The sequence below is a fragment of the Atractosteus spatula genome, chromosome 9 (assembly GCF_055471065.1).
Source record: "Atractosteus spatula isolate fAtrSpa1 chromosome 9, fAtrSpa1.hap1, whole genome shotgun sequence".
Classification (NCBI taxonomy): domain Eukaryota; kingdom Metazoa; phylum Chordata; class Actinopteri; order Semionotiformes; family Lepisosteidae; genus Atractosteus; species Atractosteus spatula.
In genome coordinates, this window is record NC_142714.1 from 45251318 (window position 1) to 45273000 (window position 21683).

Genomic DNA, 21683 nt, shown 5'->3' on the forward strand with positions numbered 1-21683 from the left:
CTACGGGGCATTCGTGTGAGTGGTGATCATGGAAATGCTGTGACGGGTCTCTTTCACTCCCAGCTTCTGCCACTTCATCTCAAGGCAATGCTTCAGCCGTTCTTGGAATGAAGCAGTCGTGATGGTGTAGAGGATGGGATTTAGGGCACTGTTGATGGGCAAGATGAAAATCACAACCCACAGGATTATTGTACCTACAAGTGTGAAATGAAATAGAAGTCAAAAGGAGGACCTATAAAATAGCAATTCACCTTAAAAGCAGAGCTGTATACTTTAAAAAAATATATTGGATTTTTAAAAATTATATATATATACAATTATAAAATTATATTTTGTTTCTACAATTTAATGTATTATGCTAAATTCATAAGAATATAATTCCTTTTTTTGTGACCTTTCAGTTTCTTATTCTTTTTATCATTTCTGTTCTGAATTTAGGTTTACTTGAAAACCAAGTGATCAACATCTGTGTCCTTACATTGCAGCCATCAATCTAGACATCTGATGTAATAACAGCCCTTCTGAAACTTTTTATGCCATGTGTAAAATCCAGAATAAAGTGGCACAAAAAAGCCTTAAAATAGACCAGAAATCCAAGCCAGTAAAATTAGTGTTCTGACAAATCAATCAATCAATAACTAAATGTCAATTTAAACTTAGTTTGCTTAAAAAAATGAACAAATTCAAAACATAGAGCAGAACTATTTTGTCTGGACATGTTACCTGTAATTTCCACTTGTAACAGTGAGAGGATTTTGAGCAGAAAAATTGGTATCCAGCATAAAGCATCAGTGAACACAATGAAGAAGAATCGCTTGGCAATGGCCACCTCCCGGTTAAAGACACTTTGCCTTGCTGTTTTGGCACCAGTTTTCCGCACTGAATAAAACATGCTGGTGTATGAGAAGACAATGGTGATGAAAGCAAAAAGATTTAGACCTGAAAGAGAGAGAAAAGTGCAGTGCTTCAAACATACAATGATTAAAAAAAAACAGAACTCATGTTTTGTGCACCAATAGAAGAATATCCCACATTGCTTGCAAATGCTGAAATTTGCAATTAAGATTTTTTATAAAAACACTTTTCAAAAGCATCAGGATGTTGGATAGACTTTGTAAACATTTTCAAAATGTGCAAAACATGAATTGCTATCAATAATTCTGATTATACAATAATAATACTCGACTATACTGTTTTCATATTATTACTGGCTTCAGTGAAGGTGTTGGGGTAAGACTTGGACTTACCATTTTCAGTCCTAAGGACTCTCTATACCTGTTCATTTTCATGATGTCTAATCTCCACTACGTAATCAAGCCTTTAATTGCTTAATTTCAAAGTCAAATGTCACATCTACTGTTAGGTTATATAATTGACCTAATGAGATTACTTTATGCTTTAAAAGTGTGTGCGTGTCTGTGTTTGCATTTGCATGTGCCATCCAGTGGACTGGTGTACTATCCAGAGCATAGCCTGCCTTGCACCTGTTGCTTGCCCTGATAGGAGTTAGAGAACTTTATTTATAACCTGGGCAGTTGTTGGTTCAAATACCAAGTGTGTACTGCTGTTATACTCTAGTAAAGTACTTTTCTCAGATTACTAAAGTAAATACATATGCTGTACGAATCTAAGTTGTTTTGGGTTAAAATACCAGCCAAATAAATGATTAATAATAGGTGTTGAAGAGAAAGCTCAATATTCTCTTATTAAAAAGTGTTTCAATCTCAATCACTGAAGAGGATTTCTTCCCATTTAATTTTTCTCTGCATGAAAACTTTTGTTTGTATTTCATCTAGAGAAGGTGTAAATACAGTCTTTCATTTGACCTTATCCATTGCAGGAAATGTTAAGTTGAGTGAGAGATAACCTTTAAAGCTTCAAATGGTTGAATTCAATCTTGCACGCTGGATGATGAAAATCCTATAATGATTATGGCATGTCTTGGAGTAAAATAAGATGAAATGGAAACTTAATCCGTGAACAAAAGAACACATCCTTCTTAAACTTTATCCTGAACTGCACAAACAGCCCTAAGGACTTCTCTATTCAGTTCTCTTACCAAGAAATATTCCAGTCGAGTAGCTCCTGGCTCCTGGTTTTTCTGTGAGATCAGAATGCAGAGGGAAACAGACTCCATTCCTTCCATAGTAATTTCCAAAAGTGTTCTTGTCCCAGAAAGGGATTACAGCAATGATAAAGCCCAGAATCCAAATCGCAATGAGGGTTGAAAGAGTCTGTTTCTTCCCTGCTCGGTAATTGTGAAAAGGGAAGACAATGCACAGGTATTTCTCTAAGGTCATGTAGGTCAGCAGCATCACAGATACTTCTGTTGAAAGCATGGCCAAAGAACCAATCAGCTGACACTGCAAGCTTTCCATCCAGTGCTGAGCATGTCTGTTATATTCACCACAATATCTAATATCAAAGGCTCCAATGAAGAAGAGATAGACTCCCATCAAACAGTCTGCACCTGGGAGATAAACAGATCAGAACTGTTATTTTTATATATATTTTTTAAGTGGTAAGCGACATTCATCCCTTTTTGGTAATAACTTGTTTTTTTTACACATGCCACTTCAATCATCTTCATCTACAGTTTTTTTTTCAAAATAAAAAAAAGAGAAACCTCGCAAATAAGTGGGACATGGAAGTATAGTACGACTAACTGTTCTCTGATTAAAACCCTTTTCATTAAGTAGCTGCATGAGAAGATTATGTATGTTGGTAAACAAATCTATGTAACTGATTGTTAAATACAGTGGTGTGAAAAAGTGTTTGCCCCCTTCCTGATTTCTTATTTTTTTGCATGTTTGTCACACTGAAATGTTTCAGATCATCAAACAAATTGAGATATTAGACAAAGATAACACAAGTAAACACAAAATGCAGTTTTTAAATGAAGGTTTTTATTATTAAGGGAAAAAAAAAATCCAAACCTACATGGCCCTGTGTGAAAAAGTAATTGCCCCCTAAACCTAATAACTGGTTGGACCACCCTTAGCAGCAACAACTGCAATCAAGCGTTTGCAATAACTGGCAATGAGTCTTTTACAGCGCTGCAGAGGAATTTTGGCCCACTCATCTTTGCAGAATTGTTGTAATTCAGCCACATTGGAGGGTTTTCGAGCCTTAACCGCTTTTTTAAGGTCATACCACAACATCTCAATCGGATTCAGGTCAGGACTTTGACTAGGCCACTCCAAAGTCTTCATTTTGTTTTTCTTAAGCCATTCAGAGGTGGACTTGCTGGTGTGTTTTGGATCATTGTCCTGCTGCAGAACCCAAGCGCGCTTCAGCTTGAGGTCACGAACAGATGGCCGGACATTCTCCTTCAGGATTTTTTGGTAGACAGCAGAATTCATGGTTCCATTTACCACAGCAAGTCTTCCAGGTCCTGAAGCAGCAAAACAGCCCCAGACCATCACACTACCACCACCATATTTTACTGTTGGTATGATGTTCCTTTTCTGAAATGCTGTGTTACTTTTACGCCAGATGTAATGGGACACACACCTTCCAAAAAGTTCAACTTTTGTCTCGTCAATCCACAGAGTATTTTCCCAAAAGTCTTGGGGATCATCAAAATGTTTTCTGGCAAAACTGAGATGAGCCTTTATGTTCTTTTTGCTCAGCAGTGGTCTTTCTCTTGGAACTCTGCCACGCAGGCCATTTTTGCCCAGTCTCTTTCTTATGGTGGAGTCATGTACACTGACCTTAACTGAGGCAAGTGAAGCCTGCAGTTCTTTGAATGTTGTTGTGGGGTTTTTTCTGACCTCTTGGATGAGTCGTCACTGCGCTCTTGGGGTAATTTTGGTCGGCCGGCCACTCCTGGGAAGGTTCACCACTGTTCCATGTTTTTGCCATTTGTGGATAATGGCTCTCACTGTGGTTCGCTGGAGTCCCAAAGCTTTAGAAATGGCCTTATAACCTTTTCCAGACTGATAAATCTCAATTACTCTGTTTCTCATTTGTTCCTGAATTTCTTTGGATCGCAGCATGATGTCTAGCTTTTGAGGATCTCTTGGTCTACTTCACTTTGTCAGGCAGGTCCTATTTAAGTGATTTCTTGATTGAGAACAGGTGTGGCAGTAATCAGGCCTGGGTGTGGCTAGAGAAATTGAACTCAGCTTTCCGAAGATGTGATAAACCACAGTTGATTTATGTTTTAACAGGGGGGGGGGCAATCACTTTTTCACACAGGGCCATGTAGGTTTGGATTTTTTTTCCCTTAATAATAAAAACCTTCATTTAAAAACTGCATTTTGTGTTTACTTGTGTTATCTTTGTCTAATATCTCAATTTGTTTGATGATCTGAAACATTTCAGTGTGACAAACATGCAAAAAAATAAGATATCAGGAAGGGGGCAAACACTTTTTCACACCACTGTATATCTGAACGCTTTTGGTTTCACTAACACAAGATATGTTAATCTGATAGATGTGCACCTCCTTTAGAGCACAGACAACATTATGGAGGTCAGAGATGTTTTATACAGGGCAAACAACACCTGTGCACTAACTTGGTCCAGTTGTACATTGTCATTTTGTTGGACAGTGAGAGCACAATCTTCTACCTGCAAGGATTTGCTTTGATCTTTTACTTGATCTTCTGACCTACCGACCTACCGATGCCATAGAGGAGTAAGCCAAACCCTTCAGTCCCCCTTGGGGTAAATAGTCAGCAAACAGTGAGAAAAGACTTTGTAGTGTTGTGTCTTCCTTAAGTCTACCATTGTAAATATCACACAGTTGTGTTACAAATACACATGCAAAAAAAGCAAAGTTTAATCTGTGGAAAACAGGATGATTTTAGTTTGTAGTGATGAATTTAAAGGTTTGATTGCATATTCAATTAACTTTTTTGGCATTGGCCAAAAAAAGCTGTTAACGCAAAATCTGTTCCTCTTGTGTTATACCTTGTTTTTGCATTTGGATGGTGCATTTTCTTGAATCCAGATTGTTTTTGATTAATTTTGGCCCCAGCACCTCCCTCCCAGAATGCAGATTTACTTACAGCATAGAGATTTGATGGACATAGTGTGATGTCTGTTCTCTGAAGCAATGCAGGACCGAAGGCATATCACAAATACGTTTCCAAAACAGATTATGCAGGCCACAACCCACACAAACACCCGAAGGATTATATTAGCCAACAGGTTCTCAAATGATGAGATGCCATCTGTGTTCGGCTTACAACTGCGGACGTTGGGGGAGTAGCCACAGTACTCAAACTTCTTAAAATATCTAAATGAAGCCATAGAGAAAAGCAATGGTTCAGTAAATCGTTAAAGCATAGTTATATGTTATAATCAGATAAGTTACTCAAGCAAATAACCACAGACGATTAATTCTTGTCATATTTCTTCTTCAAGGTACAAATTAAGAATTATGAGGCATAGTATTATGGAAATACTATGCCAGATACTTAATTTTTAATGCCTCACTTACATGTGTGAAAGATTTCCAAGAGAACGAAACATCCGATTACTGATGTTTGGAATTTCAATTCCTTCCATACCCCTAAAAGTTAACACAAATTAATACACAGCTTTTAAGACATACTTATATACAAGTATTGCTTTGTTATGGGTAAAGCATTCACTCTGTGTGATTTTTTTGTCTTTAAGCCACAATTATAATGTACTGTATGTGCACCAAAGCATTGTTATTGTATACTGTAAGTCACCAGCAAAAAATGTTCCTCACATTACAAACAGCTAAAAACTAATCACAAGAAAGAAAACCCTAAATATATATATTTTCTGACAGCTACTGTGTAATGTCTCTGTTTGAGATAAATTTAATTGATTGCTTAGCATTTTCATTAGAATATAATATTCATATGACACACCATTAGAACGAGAGGACTCTTTATTTTGCATAAATGCATAAATTGAATTGAAATGAAATGCTGCATTAAACAGTTACAAATTATTTTCTTGTTTATCAGCCTCCAGTTTGGTAGAAAACTCTGTTTCAATCAAAACAGGGTTTTTACATGGTTTATTTCAATGTGGAACAGGAACTCTGCCAGGAAATCGAGCAATTACTGTAGATATTTTCACATTTTTTTTTATTTTCAACCCTTTAACTAAAACAGGCAGAGAACTGGATATTAAAACAGTACAGTTCTTGTGAGAAAAAGGCAGGGGACTTGGAGTCTAAATGGAAAAAATAGGAGATGTGTATGGATTTTAAAAAATATTCTGCTCACCATGAGTTTTTGCCCATTACTATAGTTTCCTTCCACTTTCCATATACAGTATACTGATGGAAAAAAGAAATGCAACATTTTGTCGAATGAGAGTACTATAGTTATAGCTTCTGTACTTTCGCAAAAAGTTGTCCATTTGTTTTAAGCCCTCTGACCAGCAATGCAGCTTGTGCAGTGAGGCATTGTAACTTGCCAATCACACGAAGCTCGTTAAGTGCACTTTTACCCAACGAGCTTCGTGGTCCAGGTGGAACAAAGCCTGATCAGGTCACCTTTAAAAAGGCCTTAATTCAAAGCTTAGGTCACTGCAAGAAAAAGGCCACACTAAGTCAGTTTTCTGTGCATTCCATAATGCCTCGAATGTCACCAGAAGCAAGGGAGAGGGCCGTGGGCATGCTGCAGGCAGGAATGCCATGTGCCAGCGTTGCCAGAAGCGTTGCCAGAAGGTTTCAGCAGACCTGCAGAACAGATGACCATCCAAGATCCGGTCACCCTCGAGTGACCACACCAGAGCAGGACCAACAATCAGACTGGTCCATCTGAGAGATCGCTTCAGATCTGCCAGCCGTACTGCTGCCAGCACACACAATGCCACACCAGTGACAGGACAGTGAGACTCCATGCTCCTGGCCTCAGAGCAAGGCGACCTGTCAGAGGCCCTCTGCTCACACCTCCTAGACGTCACACCCGACTGGCTTGGGCCAGACAGAGGCTGCGACGGACTCGTCAGCAGTGGCATCAGGTCCTTTTCACAGATGAGTCACTCTTCAGCCTGTTCCACGCAGACGGGAGGGCCAGAGTGTGGAGGAGGAGGTGTTTCTTTTTTCCATCAGTAGGCTGTGTTGGTGTCTCTAAATTACCCCTGTTAGATGGTGTGTGTATCCTGCAGTTACTGGCTTGCAAAAATAGTCCTGACTGAAGTGGGTAATTTCATCATACGCTAGGTTACCATGACCCTCTCAAAAAATAAGCAGCTTTTTGATAATGGGTAGACAAATTCAATTTGGAAATATACATCAAAACTGGTAATTGGTTGTTATAGAGCTAATGGGTTATATTATTAACAACTGTTGGTTAGCTGCCAGTACTGACTCAATATAAAATGTGTTTTGTTTTTTGCCTTTCAGCTCAAATGTAAAAATGTGAAATTTAACATACACAGACTACTTACAGTGACAGCAAATTGACAAAGTTGTCAAACTGGTCTTCATAGATGTGAGTCAAAGGGTTGTGAGAAATGTTCCTGAAAAAAAACAACACAAAATGTAGTATGGGATGATGATGTTTTAAGGAATAAATAGAAAAATCGAATCTGCTTTGTTGTATGTTCCACATGTGACTTGTCAATTAAGGTGACAGATAGGAGCTTATAACAGACAATGCAGGAATTGATGAGAAGGAAATTATGGTGAATAAACACATTGTAGTCTTAATTATTTGCTGAAATGTTTGTATTCCATATTTTGAATAATAATAATGACTGCTAACCTAAAGGAAAAATAATAATGAAGCCACTGTGATTCTCTAAGGACAAAGTTTTTAATGAAAATGGATCATTGAATGGAATAATGAACATATACAGTACAATAATTTCAGATGAATGCCCATAAAAAATGCTGCAATAATATTTAAAAAATCTCATTCTTACATTCGAAACCCTAAAAAGTATTTGCCAACATTATTTACTTTTTAGTTTAATGCATATTCTATATCACAAAAAGCTTGAACGTTTAGCAATGTTGCTGTGCAAACTTTAGGTTACATTTTTTTCCTTAGGATTTGATTAGGAATCTTATATTTTTTTCACTGATTTGTTTTTATTTTTTCTTTATATTTATCAAAATGTATTTGTAGTATTTAGCAGCTAGTTTTTTAAGCTATACAATGTGCTGCTACAATAGTGTAGCAAATAATTTCCTGGCCTACTTGCTCAGCTCCCTCGTCTTCTGTATTTGTTTAACAAGCATTTAAGATGCCTTTTTTTCACAATGTCATCGCATACTCCATGCTTGGATACTCATAGCCATCTTCATAAAATGATTTGGAAAAAATCCTAAAATTAATGGAAATGTACTCTAACAAGAAAAAAATAGTACCCGAGAAACTTGAGTATTCTTAGGATGGAATTTTCCTTCTTGAAAACTAGCTTTTCAAACAGTAGTTTGGAAAATAATTGTGTGAAAATACTTACAACTGCTTCAGGTTATGAAGGTTTCTGAACAAGGATGGAGTCAAGTCTTGTATCCTATTGACAGACAAGTCTCTGAAATACGAAGACAAAGTTCTAAATTATGCATGAAAGTAAAGTGTGAAAGTGAAGACATAATTAGGCTGAAGTAGATATTTGCGACAGTGACCTCTCATTATAATCTGACCTCTTTCACATTTGAAATTGAGGAAAATGAGAAAGGACACCATTATTTTTTTTCTGTATTTCCATGTTAGTGCAAGAGTATCGATACACTCTATGGTTAGTGCCTCATGGTATCCTTTTCACCTTTGGTTTTCCACCTTTTAATTTAATTCTTTCAGCCTTACAGTTCTATTTGGTAGGGTGACTTCCTTTCTTTGTTGCCTAATTTGGAACTTCTCATTCGCCACTGCATAGCACTCTTAAGACTAGCGGGGCAACAGATGAGGTGATGAGGAACCACAGAAGTTTCTTTTGTATTAAAATGGGCTTGAAGAATTAAAAAGGATAAAATAATATTTGTACATAGAGAAAGTACATTGTGGGACTACACCCTGGAGATAACATGGAGGAATACTGATTTGTATGTTTACATATATATTTGGTTTAATATACTCTGTGTGCAAAAGTCATTTTTCATTTTTCTTAATGAAAGTTAGCAGAGATTGTTTTTTAGTACAAAAACAACATTTCAGGTTTATGAATGCATAGAGAGGAGGAAATGTTGAGGAGGAAGAACAACTGATGATGAGTCCTTCAGATTTGCTTAGTTAATGTGTTTGTTTAACTACTGTACAACAGCACTTCATGTTGGTTGCTCATGCTTTTAATGAATAGAAATAGACTACAGATAAGGGTTGAATTGTTTTTTCAAACCCTGAGTTGTTTTTATTAGGCATGTAAGGATGTGTGTTATAATTACTGCTCTTCGCAATTTATATTAATGATCTACATTCTGTTATAAATTGTAAACTGGTGTGGTTTGCAGATATGACCAAGGCAAAAGGATTAGAAAAGCTGTAGAAGATACAGAGGAAATTCAAAAAGATTGTTAGCACAATGTACAGTATAAGCAGGCAAACACCTAGCAATTAACTATGATAAATTTCATCTGCCAAGTATTACATTCATGGAGCAAAAAAGATATATTTAAAATGCCAATTAATGAGATATACAGTAAGAAGAAGCTATGTATGAAAAAGACTTTGGGGATTTAAAATGAAACAATTTCCATCTTCTAGACAGTGTGGGGAAGCAAGAAAAAAAGGTAGAAGGTTAGGATATATATTTAAAAGTACACCATTTAAATCAAGGACCAAACATGTAAGTACTGTAAATGTTAAAGATCTCATCTAAAATATTGTCTACAATATTCGTCAACATACAGTATTACAAAAACATATATTGCTGCTTTGGCATCGGTCTAGATATTTTCCTGAGTTAAAAGGAATGTCCTACACTGACCGACTAAAATAATAGAAGGTTTTTGAAGGTCTTGAAAAGACCAAATCACGGTGGGCACAAGTGTCTGCATATACAAAACTGACAATGGCTTGAAAAAGTCAAATCCAGTAGGTTTCATTATAATCTTTTTCAGTACAACCACAAATCAACAAAAGGAATTCACTCTAAAAATCCCATACTCCTACTATTAGCCAAAAACCAACTGCACCCTCATCATAATTCTACTGTTAATTCTTTACCAATTAACCAGCAATTTCCAAATTCATCCCCACTGTGACTATAAATTCTGATCCATATAGCGGACTCTAGTGGCAGGTTCCCTGTAACTTCAGCTCATTTCTAAGGTGAACTGCCACAGTGTTGACTGCGTCAACCCAATTGACATTTTCAGACTCTAAAGTGAAAGACAAACCAGAAGACACAAGTGGAAACTAGGGGAGCATTTGAACCTGAGACCAGGAGGCATTTTTTTAAGTTGTGACTTTCTGATGCTCATACCCATATATGTCTATTCAGACATGGATCGATTAGCCACCAGCAACGATATGAGTTAGATTGGCTGAATTTACACCTCTTATTTGCAACCTCCCTTACTTGTTACTGTGTTCTTAAATGCACAGTGTAAATTGTCTAGGCTGGACTGTAATTTTGCATTCAGCATTGGAATTGAATTGAAGTGGCTCTTGGTGCCATATTGGTCCTTTATCATAATATTTACTTGGGATTTTTTTTCTCTTACGCCTATACATTACAGGGGTGACATACAGAGCAAGGCAAGAAAAAGGCTAATGGAAATTCCTTAGTTTGTTCAGAAAGCTCATAGAAATGAAGATAAAGCCACAATCATGTGAGTTTTTCATGTCTAAGAAACAGCACATAAAACTGAAGGGTCATAGAAATGCCATAGAATTAGGAAAAATGAGATGCAATAGGTGGAAAGCAGCTTCCAGAACAATGTGGATAGTGGTTGACAGCTACATTATTCTCTAGGTCTATGTTTCATTTCCACTCAGAAAAGTAATAGAGATTGCTTTGATGACAGATAAGAGTTCTTGACAAAAGTTTCTTTTAGGAGCTGAAATAGAAAAGGAAGGTGATATTTTTAAATTAACATTTTAATTTAATAAAAGGTAACAAATTCAAGACAGAAGACTTACAGATCTATTAGCTTGTGCATTGTGGAAAATGTTCCTTCTTCAATCATTTGTATCTGGTTCCTGCGTAGCGCTCTGAAAAAGGGTGAAAAATATTAGATATTTTCCTTCCTATGATTGGGTATACTCCATGATGTGGCTTTTTGTGTAGTTATTTCCTTGCATTCATTAAAGTTAAAAGTAAAGCTACTTCTAACCCCACATCATCAAATTAATCCAAAAAAGGCAGGTAGAGGCAAGGGAGGAAGAGACCAATTACAGTAAAACGACCATTGGGGGTAATTGATAAAAACTCTTCCTTGCAATTCTTTGATCATTTACTAATTACCAAAATAAGTAATGGGCTCTGTGGAGGTAATGAGATTCTCATATGAACATACTAAGCAGAGTTCAACAGAAATACACAAAAAACTGATATGTGTTTACCTGACTAGCTTCCCTATAAACCATATAAACATCAGTGATACAGTAGCTGCAGAAGGTGTCTTAAATATTAGGTACCTTACAGTAAATACAATACACTTAGCAGTAAGTTTTCCCTGAACTAGATATTAACTTAGAAGCTTGTAAATGTGAAGGACAACAATAGGAAACTGGATGAGCAACATTTCACATATCCTAAAATCTGTGTGTCTTCTAAGTGGCTATTTCCATTATATCCCAAGACGACAGTGATGATAAGGGTGAAGAAGTAAGGCAACAACAGAAATTCTAATGTTTGGGATTGCATTGAAATAACAATCCATTGAGACTGCCTGCAATGTGTCAGGGTAAAATTTCCGCTTAAGTCAAAGCTAATTTATCTGCTGGAAGTACAATCAAGACCTGTCTCCTCTGCCAATAAATATCTTATCATTCTTAAAAGATGAGTGTGTTAAGAGCAGAAATAGTTATTTGAAGTGAAGCACCCTTCCAGATAGTGTTAGTCTCCAGGCTATTGGAAAGCCGTAGTGATTTTATAGTGAAATGAAAGGAAGGTAATATCTGTCATTGATACAAAATATAAAACATTGCTTTTTCAGAAATAATGAAAATACTGTGTAATAGTTTATAAACAATCTCTAATTATCCAGTAATGATTAATAAAAATTTTAATGTGTGCAAGTGTTTTGGTACTTTATATGAACAAAAAACAGTGCTTTTATACTGCGTGTACAATTGCTACACACAATTCTGTCTTAACTGTCTAAATATGTACAGTATGTATCCATTTCAGTCATCTACAAATAACCTTTGATATTTAGTGTAATAACTCTGGTCCATGTTAAACGTTACTCTGCTCCCACTAGATATTTGTATTATCATCTTCACCATCAACTTAACAGAGCATTGCTGTTCTATACAGAAAGTACTAATCTCCTAATACTTAGACAGCAATCACATGAATGGAATTTTCTTTCCTGGCTTTTCTCATTATCAGCACCAGCAGACAATGTCCTAAAGGTATCATTGTGTGATAGAAGCTGCCAACCTCATTATTTCCAAGTTTATTTCAGATCATGTTATCCTCAGTAAGAACTGTGCCATCTATAAAATGCTCAAAAATCTTGACTAATAGCTATGTTCTCTAGGCTTGTGTATCTTAATGATGTATTTCACAAAGTTTAACAAAAAATGATTTTAAAATAAGGCTCCCAGGTTCCCTAAGGAACCTTTTCCATCATCCAGATTAAATGTATCGCACACTTAAAACTTTTGTAAGTGTAAAAACATAAAATACTTTTTAATTAGAAATATTTATGTAATTTTTCATTATTAAAGGAATGTAGACCACAGGAACGCCGGGCATTTCTGCTTCATTTCAACTTTATCTTTAAGAAACCAATAAAAAAATAATTTACAGTATACATTAAAAACTAATATTGCACAATCTATACAGTGTGTTTGATAATAAAAGTTTGATGTTTTTAAGGCATAACAAACTTATTTTCCCAAATGTACTAAGCTATATCCACAGCTTTTACAACAATTTTAACATGAAATGATCCAATTTCTAACGTACAAATAGCGTAAAAATATACTGAGCATCAAAAGTCAAATGTGTAAGTGCAACAGAAGTTGTTATTATTATGAAAATGACTATTTTTGTAGCAGTAACAATGGCATTTAATGAACTGATGTGACATATGTAAATGTATTATCCTGATTAACATTTATCATCAAGCGGGTTCATAAACCGGGGGTCTAGAGTGACAGTCAGAATTTAGTAGCATGTGTCACCAGGTTTGGAAGAAATACAAGCCATATATCTGTGACACACTCTCTGCACCAGTGTGCGGAAGGTGTCTTGTGGGATTCTGTCCCCTTCCTCTCGTATCCCACAAATGTTGGCTGGAACTCATGTTGTGAAAGTAGGGCATACACAATATAACTTGCCTTGGCCTCACATCTCAAGAAAGCCTTTATCACATGAGCAACAATAGCAATACAATATGTGCTGACATGCTGTATCTTATTAGACCAGGGTGAGCCTGCAGGAAGGGCAGTAAGTGAAGTACTGTACATGGACTTCACCTGTGAAGCACAATACAGCCAGGTTGGCATCAATCAATCAGAGGAGTGCCATAGTGACTAGACATTCTTTGCCAGACCATCACACATGGACCTCCACAGCGATTGGTCCATTGTACACAACAGAGGATTCATCTTTGTGCACACCTTGTGCATCATTGTGCGTGTTGTCCATCATGGTGGTCTACACAGAACTTTGATTCATTGTCAAAGTGGAATTTGCTACACTGCTAACCATACACATGAGGATATTATACCAACACACTGATAGCAAAAAGGTTTTTTATCTTAATAAGCAAAAAAATAACTTGTAGCCTTGAAGCATACAGTAGGTAGTATTGTATCCTTTCTAGACTGGAAAGAAAACTAAGCTTTTAAATCAGCTACTGTATGTGGATAAAAATGCAAGAAGCACACCACCATTGTATTTCACACCAATTGTCTATTTTGTTAATGAGACACACATACTGTAGTTCTTGGGGCACTGTAGGATACAAATTAATGAATTCACTAGAATTTCAAAGAAGAATTACTATTCCCTGCACTGCAGGGAATGGCAGTCAAACCAAATCTACTGGCAGAAAACCTGCTATATGATTATGATTTCCCCCATACCATGGTTCCAGAAGTAAGAGACTTTTTCCCGTACTTTGTCAAAGGTGACCTTTTAAATGGTGCATCTACTTAATGAGTTTTCCTCTGGGAGTCAAGAGAATATCTTGGATCACACCACCTTGTGTTTTAGTCCTTAGTTTCTGTAGTGAAATGCACCAATGTTGCTGCTGAAGCTATCTGCTGTTGGGATTTTCAGGTTATGTACCTCACATTTTCAATCAGAATACCTGTTACCTTTGTTCATGTATACCATGTTTCTCTTACTAACATTGAAACATTGCATATTTGATAGAAGGTCCATATACTTGTAATACAAACACCATGCATCTTAACATGTTAGGACGAGTGAGTGTGTAATATACTGTATACTGTATGTAGAAGTGATATTGCTGGCAAAGCGTTTAACAATGAACAATATTTACAAGACTAAACCAAATTAAAGAATGAATATTTTAGGCACAAGGTGCCAAAACCTAAGCCTACCACTGCAAATTGTACTGAATTGTAATCATTTCAAAATAAATGTAAAATGATGTAATTTAATGTCTACTCACAGCACTGTCAGAGAAGTACATTCTCGAAAGCCAGAACTGTGTAATGATGAAATCATGTTGCCTTCTAGTTCCCTGTTGAGACAAAGACAAAATTTGACTAATAGAAATTGAATTGAATTTTATCTTAATAAAAAATGAAGATTTTTCATTGTTTTAGAAATGTCAGGCACAAGTAATAAGATAATTTTGGAATTGGCAGCAACCTGATTGTCAATAAAAGCTCCTTAATTTGGAGACCTTTATTGCAAAAAATGATTCAATATTGTCCTGGATGATACATTCTAATACAATTGGTTTAATCAAATATATTTATGCTATGTCCTACAAAAATCTTGACAGAAAAAAATCTTCATGACAGAAGAAAACAGCAAATGAAATAAGGAAAACCAATGCATGAGCCACTGTATATATTTATTACTTACAGCCAGTTCAACATCGGCATTTCTAAGCAGAACGATTTCCTTGGGATATGTTCAAGAGAATTGTTAAGCAAAGATCTAAAAATATAAACAGAGTAAAATATGTTTTTTGCCAGTAAGAATACATTAGTTTAAGCCAAAATAATTTACTCAATCCAGCTGTTTATTGTATGTTATTAACATTCCATGACCTTTAAATTCATTTGGAAGGTTTTAATGATTAATTAGTGACACTGTCAGTAAGTGTTGCATTGCTTATTAATAGTTTATTAATGCTTTTCCCTTAAGAGAAGTTGAACTACATCTTATTTTAGAAGTCATGACACTGTATCTACTCTATATTTCTTTTTTGGGGGGATTAGTCCTAATATCAAAATTTATATTATGCATCACCTCTTTTAAAATTGTGTTTAGGGACACCTGGATTCCTGTTGAGTTTGTCATTAATGTGCTCAGCTTTGCTCTGTAGTTTTTCATTCCTCAAACTCTCATTAAAATCTGACTTTTCAACCAGTTAGCAGCACCTGCTCTCCTGTATCCTGGAATTCAATTTTTTGATACAGGCACATTTATATTAATCATACAGAGACCTTTCTGAGATTCTGAGTAGAAGGACAATTAAAATAGAAACTAAAAAAAAGCAACAGTGTCTTTACAGCTGTGAAATAAATTTTGTGATCCTCATGCAGTACATTGCAGAAATAAACTATTAATATGTTATTCGTTGTTTCATCTCATCCTATAAAATAAGGCTTTTTAGCTATTGCATTTTTGCATTCTTGACTATTTGAATATTGAATGCATAGGATAAAAAAAACTGGCCTTCTGCTAAAATGTGTTTGTTTTGCAAATATGTCACCTTGGCAACCACACCCGTTGTTGACGAAACAAGTTTTGACAACCATTTGATACGTTTTTAAAAAAAATATATATATGGCATTTTAAGCATAAGGATTTGAAGAAATTAGGCTGTCTGCACCTGATCATACCAAGGTACCTTTTGGCATCTCCTCAGTTTAATAACATACTTTACTCACTGAACATGTTTACATTATTCTGAGCTATCTCGAGCAGCACTCTCTATCAATAAATATATAAGTAATAACTAAAGAACATAACAACTCTGCTGCCTTACAATGTATGTGAAATGCTTATTGCATCACATATATTGTGCATATACATACAAGAAATGGCCTTATTGTAATCACATGAAGCATTGAAAAAATAAGAAATGGAGAGACATCATTCTTAGATCTTAAATCAATTGTATTTACTTAGAACTCATTCAAATGTATGTTTTCATTATGAATTACCGAAACACAATATTAAGCTTCAATTTGCATACTTCAAAACACTGTTACAGTAATAATAAGGTTTAAATGTTAGCAACAGGTTTTCATCAAACTGAGTTTCTTTTCTCTTTTACTTAGAACTGGTTTATTGTCAGAAATATTGTTAGTCCATGATATAGAAACATACTGTACATGGTGGAATTTTTCTGACACTGACAATAAAGTGTTTGACACTTATGCACTTGTACAGTATTTCACTATGCTTGTACTTTGTACCTACTGGTTTGTGTCAAATAATGTGCTATGATACTTACAAGAAATATAGTGATTTGAGTCCTGTGAATGACTTCTGTCTTATGATAGCTATTTTGTTCTCTTCTAGAATCCTGAAAGAAACAAAATACACAGAAGAGCATCAAATCATATATTTGAAAATAGGACGGTATTTGTTTTTAGAATTCATAAGTATACTTTTAAACAACTTTACTGCAACTGCTGAAAAAATCGAATACACTATAGTTAATAATATAGCTAAATATAATGTTACAACATTATTATTTCCATTAGTACAGCATTAATGTATGGCATTTACTCCTACACTAATATCCTCATTTGTCAGTGGACTACTGGAAGACTGAAAAAAGCAATTATGAGGGCTAGAACGGAAATTGTAATGCAAAATGTATTAAAATAAATTAGCTAAGGTAAAAGGTTATAATGCAAAATGACTCACTACAGTGTAGGAAAGATTAATCATATCACATAAACAAGTATGAAGGTTGTTATACATGGCAGAAACTCAATGGGGAGTATAATTACAGAATTATCCATTCATCCATTATCAAAAAGCCACATATTCCTTCCATAGATAGTAGAAATCTAAAGACAACCTTCTGTATACATTAAGGCCACAAGCTGAGATTACAAACTACAGTAGATGGTATGCCAGTCCATTGCAGGGAGCACATGCAAGCACACAGAGTTAATTTAAAGACACCAGGTAACCAACCCACAATGTCATTAGAAGGTAGGAAGAGAAAGAAAACACAGGGAAGAGTGGGCAAACTCCATACACAGAAGGTGTCCCAGCTTGTAATCAGTTCCAAAGAACAATAATCCCAAACTGCTGTGCCACCATACCACCTGCTGCAAAATTAACAAGGCCATTTCATGCTGAAGGATCGCAGAGGTCTTTCACAATCTGTTGAGCTGAATCTTAAACGAATACTTAAAGTAAACAGAGTTTAAGATAAACCAAAACATAATGATGCATTAATCTCATTGATTAAATGCGTTAATTAAAGGAAGGATGTATGATCTGTATATTAATTTGTATAATCATATACTTGAAATATTTATATACTGTATAAGTCTCCTAATCTGTATTTTTATATGAAAAGTTCAAGTGCTTTGGCTGACAGCTGCATGTGAAAATAAATTTCTATAGTGGAAGATCAAGGTTTCTTTAAAATGATCTGCATTTGACAAAAGAATCTACAATAACATTCATTCTGGCTTTTCAACTCTTTTTTTACTGGTCTGTTATTATTGAAATGTAAAATTGTACAATTAGGCACCACCCACCCTTTATTCTCTGTAATAGTATCATATTTTTCTAAGTTACAGTAAAATATTTCTTCAATTCTATTATTGTAGAAGTGCTACAGTAATTCACTGTACTATAATTCACTATTGATTACTTCAAGGCTGCCCCTTCTATGTAGGCTGAAATTTTAAAAAGATGCTATTAAATAATTATTGTCTAGTGGTATGAAATTACTCATGAGACCTACAGAGAAACATTCTTTGGATTAAAGCCAGTTTGCATATGATAAGTAAACTAGCGTAAGCCAGGATAATTTCAGAATTATTTCTCTAAAATGTACATATTGACACTTTCTAAAATAATATCTGCTAAAACACCACTAGCAATTGTAAAACCAAAGCGAGATCATTTATTTAATCATTAGTATTTGGAAATATATTTACAGTAGATAAACTATATCAGTGTGTTTATGTAAAAACAATGTTTCAGAGGAAGAAATAAGACTCTCACCAAACAGCAATTTGAACTCTTTGGGGTTTGTGTTTTAGAAGCTGCTCTTGTACAAATGATGCAGCAAAGCAATTTATTGTTTTAATTCCATTGTATAAACTATTTCACTCAATATAAGGTTTAAACATCAATTAACTAGTGCCGATGTACTGTACATACAGTTGCATAGAAAAGTATTAATGCACAGAAATCATATCCCATTTTGTTGACTTTCAAGTGTTACATTTTTAATGTGAATATTTTTAATCAAAACTTTAATGATCAAACTGAACAATTCTATTAAAAATGCAAAGGAAAATCAAGAACTGAAATGTATTGATAGTGCAATAAAAGCAGAAACTTTTATATTGAACAAATGTAAACAAATTTGTACTAGTGATTTGTGGTATATGCAAGAAGATATTTTAACTCAACTTACAGCCATTCAAGACTTTCAAGGTCCCTGAAAACTCCAGTCTTCAGCACAGTAATTCTGTTTTGACTGAGGAATCTAGTCAGAATTCAGAGAAACACATTCACATTGATTTCATTTTAATTTCATTATAATTTCATAATATGAAATACCATCAGAACTGTACGATTTGAGTTAACTTTTATTTTCCTCGTCTCTTAATTGAACACTCAAGGCAGACACTCACAGCTTTTTTAAATTCCGAAGTCCAGAAAAAGCTCTGTTGGATATGTTGCTGATGCTGTTATTTTGCAAGTGTCTGAAAAAGAAACATAGCAATGTTTTTTTCTTTTACATACACAAACTGTCATGCTTTTGAAATCTCCTTGTAAAAAAACAAATGCTATAAAGAGTAGATTATAGTTCATTTTCCAGACAATCAGTTTCCATGGGCCTGAAGACAGATAAATATACTGGGCTGCTATAAATATCTCCTTTTTATGATCTGTTTCTGTAGATCATTTTTGTAGTCATTTTTCCTTTGCTTGTGTGTATGTGAATGATAAGGAAGGAGCAGTGTAGTGTCCATGAGCTGGAAAGTGGGCTTTTAGACTTACTGGGGCTGCTTTATGCAGTGGTGAGACTTTGGACTCACAGCATGAGATTGGAGAGCTGCTTCTTCTAGGAAGAAAATGTCCAGGGCTCTTGTTTTTGGTTTGCATGAAGTTGTCATGACAGCTTCAATCGGTATGTGAGACCCCATGCCTCTCCAATTTTGGAGCCCTAGGGGATATACATTTAAGACCCCTTTGTGGGGTCAGGGAGACCAGTTGGTACTAATGTTTGGGGTTTCTCCTGTGGTGAAATCAATAACTTACACCATGTTGGACAATTTTGAGTCTGTACGCACCCGTCATCCTCAGAGCTCACACAGATTCTGAACAAAAGTCATAACGTAATCTGATTATAATGTGTTTCCAATTATATTCCAGAACTGACAGGTTTTATTCAGCAAAATAAAATACCATCTAGGTGCTCTGAAGTACACAGTTTACTGGAGTTACTGATACTCTTCTATAGCAATCCAGTTTGGTATAGGTTAAGAAGAGGAGGGGTGCTAACGCTTGTTTTTTGTTGTCTTCTATAACTAATTATATTAATACACTTAACAGCTGTTTCACAATTAAAAATCACTTGGCTACTCACCTCCCAAAATAAATAACTGCTACCTTAGAGGCAAACATCCTAAAACTGTAAGATTACAAATATGTTTTATTTTTGTTTGATTTCTAAGAACATCTATTGGGTGCCTCACATTCTACTCCCTTTCATATGAAATGCAGTTATTACCTCATGGGAAGTGCCATGTCACTGACCTCACTCCGAACAAAGGCAGCACGCAGCATTACTACTTTAGGATCTGAGATCTGTTGTAATCAGACGATAGTTATGTCTGGCTCTGGCCAGTACTGGAAAACCAGGTTGCTGTTGCAAGTAGAATTAGTAGACCAGGAGGTGGTGTTCTTCTATGTGAACCTGAATGCAGCACAAATACATTGTGCTGTAGGAGAAGCTGTCCTTTGGATGAATTAAACAATGGTCCTGACTATTAATAATTCCATAGCACTTTTCAAAAGTTGGGGTGTTAATCCCATTGTGCTGGCTAAATTTCACTCTGGGGCTCTATAATCCAGCTTTCTGAATGTTTCCCCTTAATATAATTTGTGAAGCTGGTTCTCATGTCTTTACCTAAACTATTGTATAGTGATGTGCTGCTGGTATGTCATGGTCTCTTCCTATATGTGAAGTGCTTTGAGATCCTTTAGGATGAACAGCACAATATAAATGGAAGGATTTATTACTATGAATATGGTAACTGCACTCTTTAATGACACTGACTCTATTAGGAGAACCATTATGTAGCTGCAGAATACCTTTGCTGTTTAGATATACAGTAGATTGTGATTCCTGAAAACTCTTTTTCTCATTCATCCAAAAAATTATAAGTCCTGTTTCTGGTTCTGGATGTCCAGGATTGACCAGGTCAAAATGCAGTCTTCAAAAAGGATGCTTCCAAGGTATCTGAAGTGAGGCACAGTGGTAGGTGTGGAGTCAGAGATGGTAAAAGCAGGTAGCTCAGGGAAAGGACTAGATGACCACTGACATGGAATCTCTGTCTTTACAATATTGACAGACAGTCCCATTCTACTGCATGCTTGTACAGCTGCTGTGAGTGTAACTTGCAGTGCTTTGGGGCTGTGTGTCACAAAAGCACAATCATTGGCGTACTGAAGTGTTCTAATCTTAGCTTAGTGACAGCTTGGAATCTCCTAATATTGAAGAGATTCCCGTCCAACTAAAGATCTAAAACACCCTACTCTATTCTACCATGTGCTTGTGCAGGAATGATGTAACACATAGGAGGAAGATTTTAAACGTGACAGATGCAATCATGTGGTCCTGTCTTATCTCAATACCAATTTTAAAAGACTACGACCCCTGCCACCAGCAGTCATTTTAGCCATCATAAAATTGATGGAAGAATTGTCAAATTTTACAATGGTTTATATCATTTTTTTAGTGTTTTGTGCAGGGCCAAATGCCTGGCCTGAAACAGTAAGACAGTGGTCATTCACGACCACTGTCTTAAATATTTAGAAGCTGCGCATGCATTTATCACAGTAGAAGATTGTTTGCATGCTCTTGTGCAATTTACATTACACGTATGCCGAAAAAGCAAGTTGATGTGATTATCTATGGAGCATTCTTCTTTCTTTCTAGGGTGCAAAGCCCACTCCTGCATCCAAGGCAGTGTACCTTT

The 21683-nt window shown here is 35.6% G+C and overlaps 1 protein-coding gene across 1 annotated transcript in view; it reads right to left on the bottom strand.

The window, feature by feature from the left end:
• The window catches only part of rxfp2l (relaxin family peptide receptor 2, like), a 60209-nt gene continuing 38526 nt past the window's right edge, over positions 1–21683 (bottom strand). Inside the window, exons 7-19 of the mRNA XM_088926046.1 lie at positions 19110–19181; positions 18890–18961; positions 16730–16801; positions 15127–15201; positions 14705–14776; positions 11028–11099; positions 8407–8478; positions 7387–7458; positions 5450–5521; positions 5016–5245; positions 2060–2470; positions 724–939; positions 1–194 (exon numbers count right to left, since the gene is read on the bottom strand). Of these exons, the coding sequence (XP_088782172.1) occupies positions 1–194; positions 724–939; positions 2060–2470; positions 5016–5245; positions 5450–5521; positions 7387–7458; positions 8407–8478; positions 11028–11099; positions 14705–14776; positions 15127–15201; positions 16730–16801; positions 18890–18961; positions 19110–19181 (1702 nt within the window). The remainder of the gene's footprint in view (positions 195–723; positions 940–2059; positions 2471–5015; positions 5246–5449; positions 5522–7386; positions 7459–8406; positions 8479–11027; positions 11100–14704; positions 14777–15126; positions 15202–16729; positions 16802–18889; positions 18962–19109; positions 19182–21683) is intronic.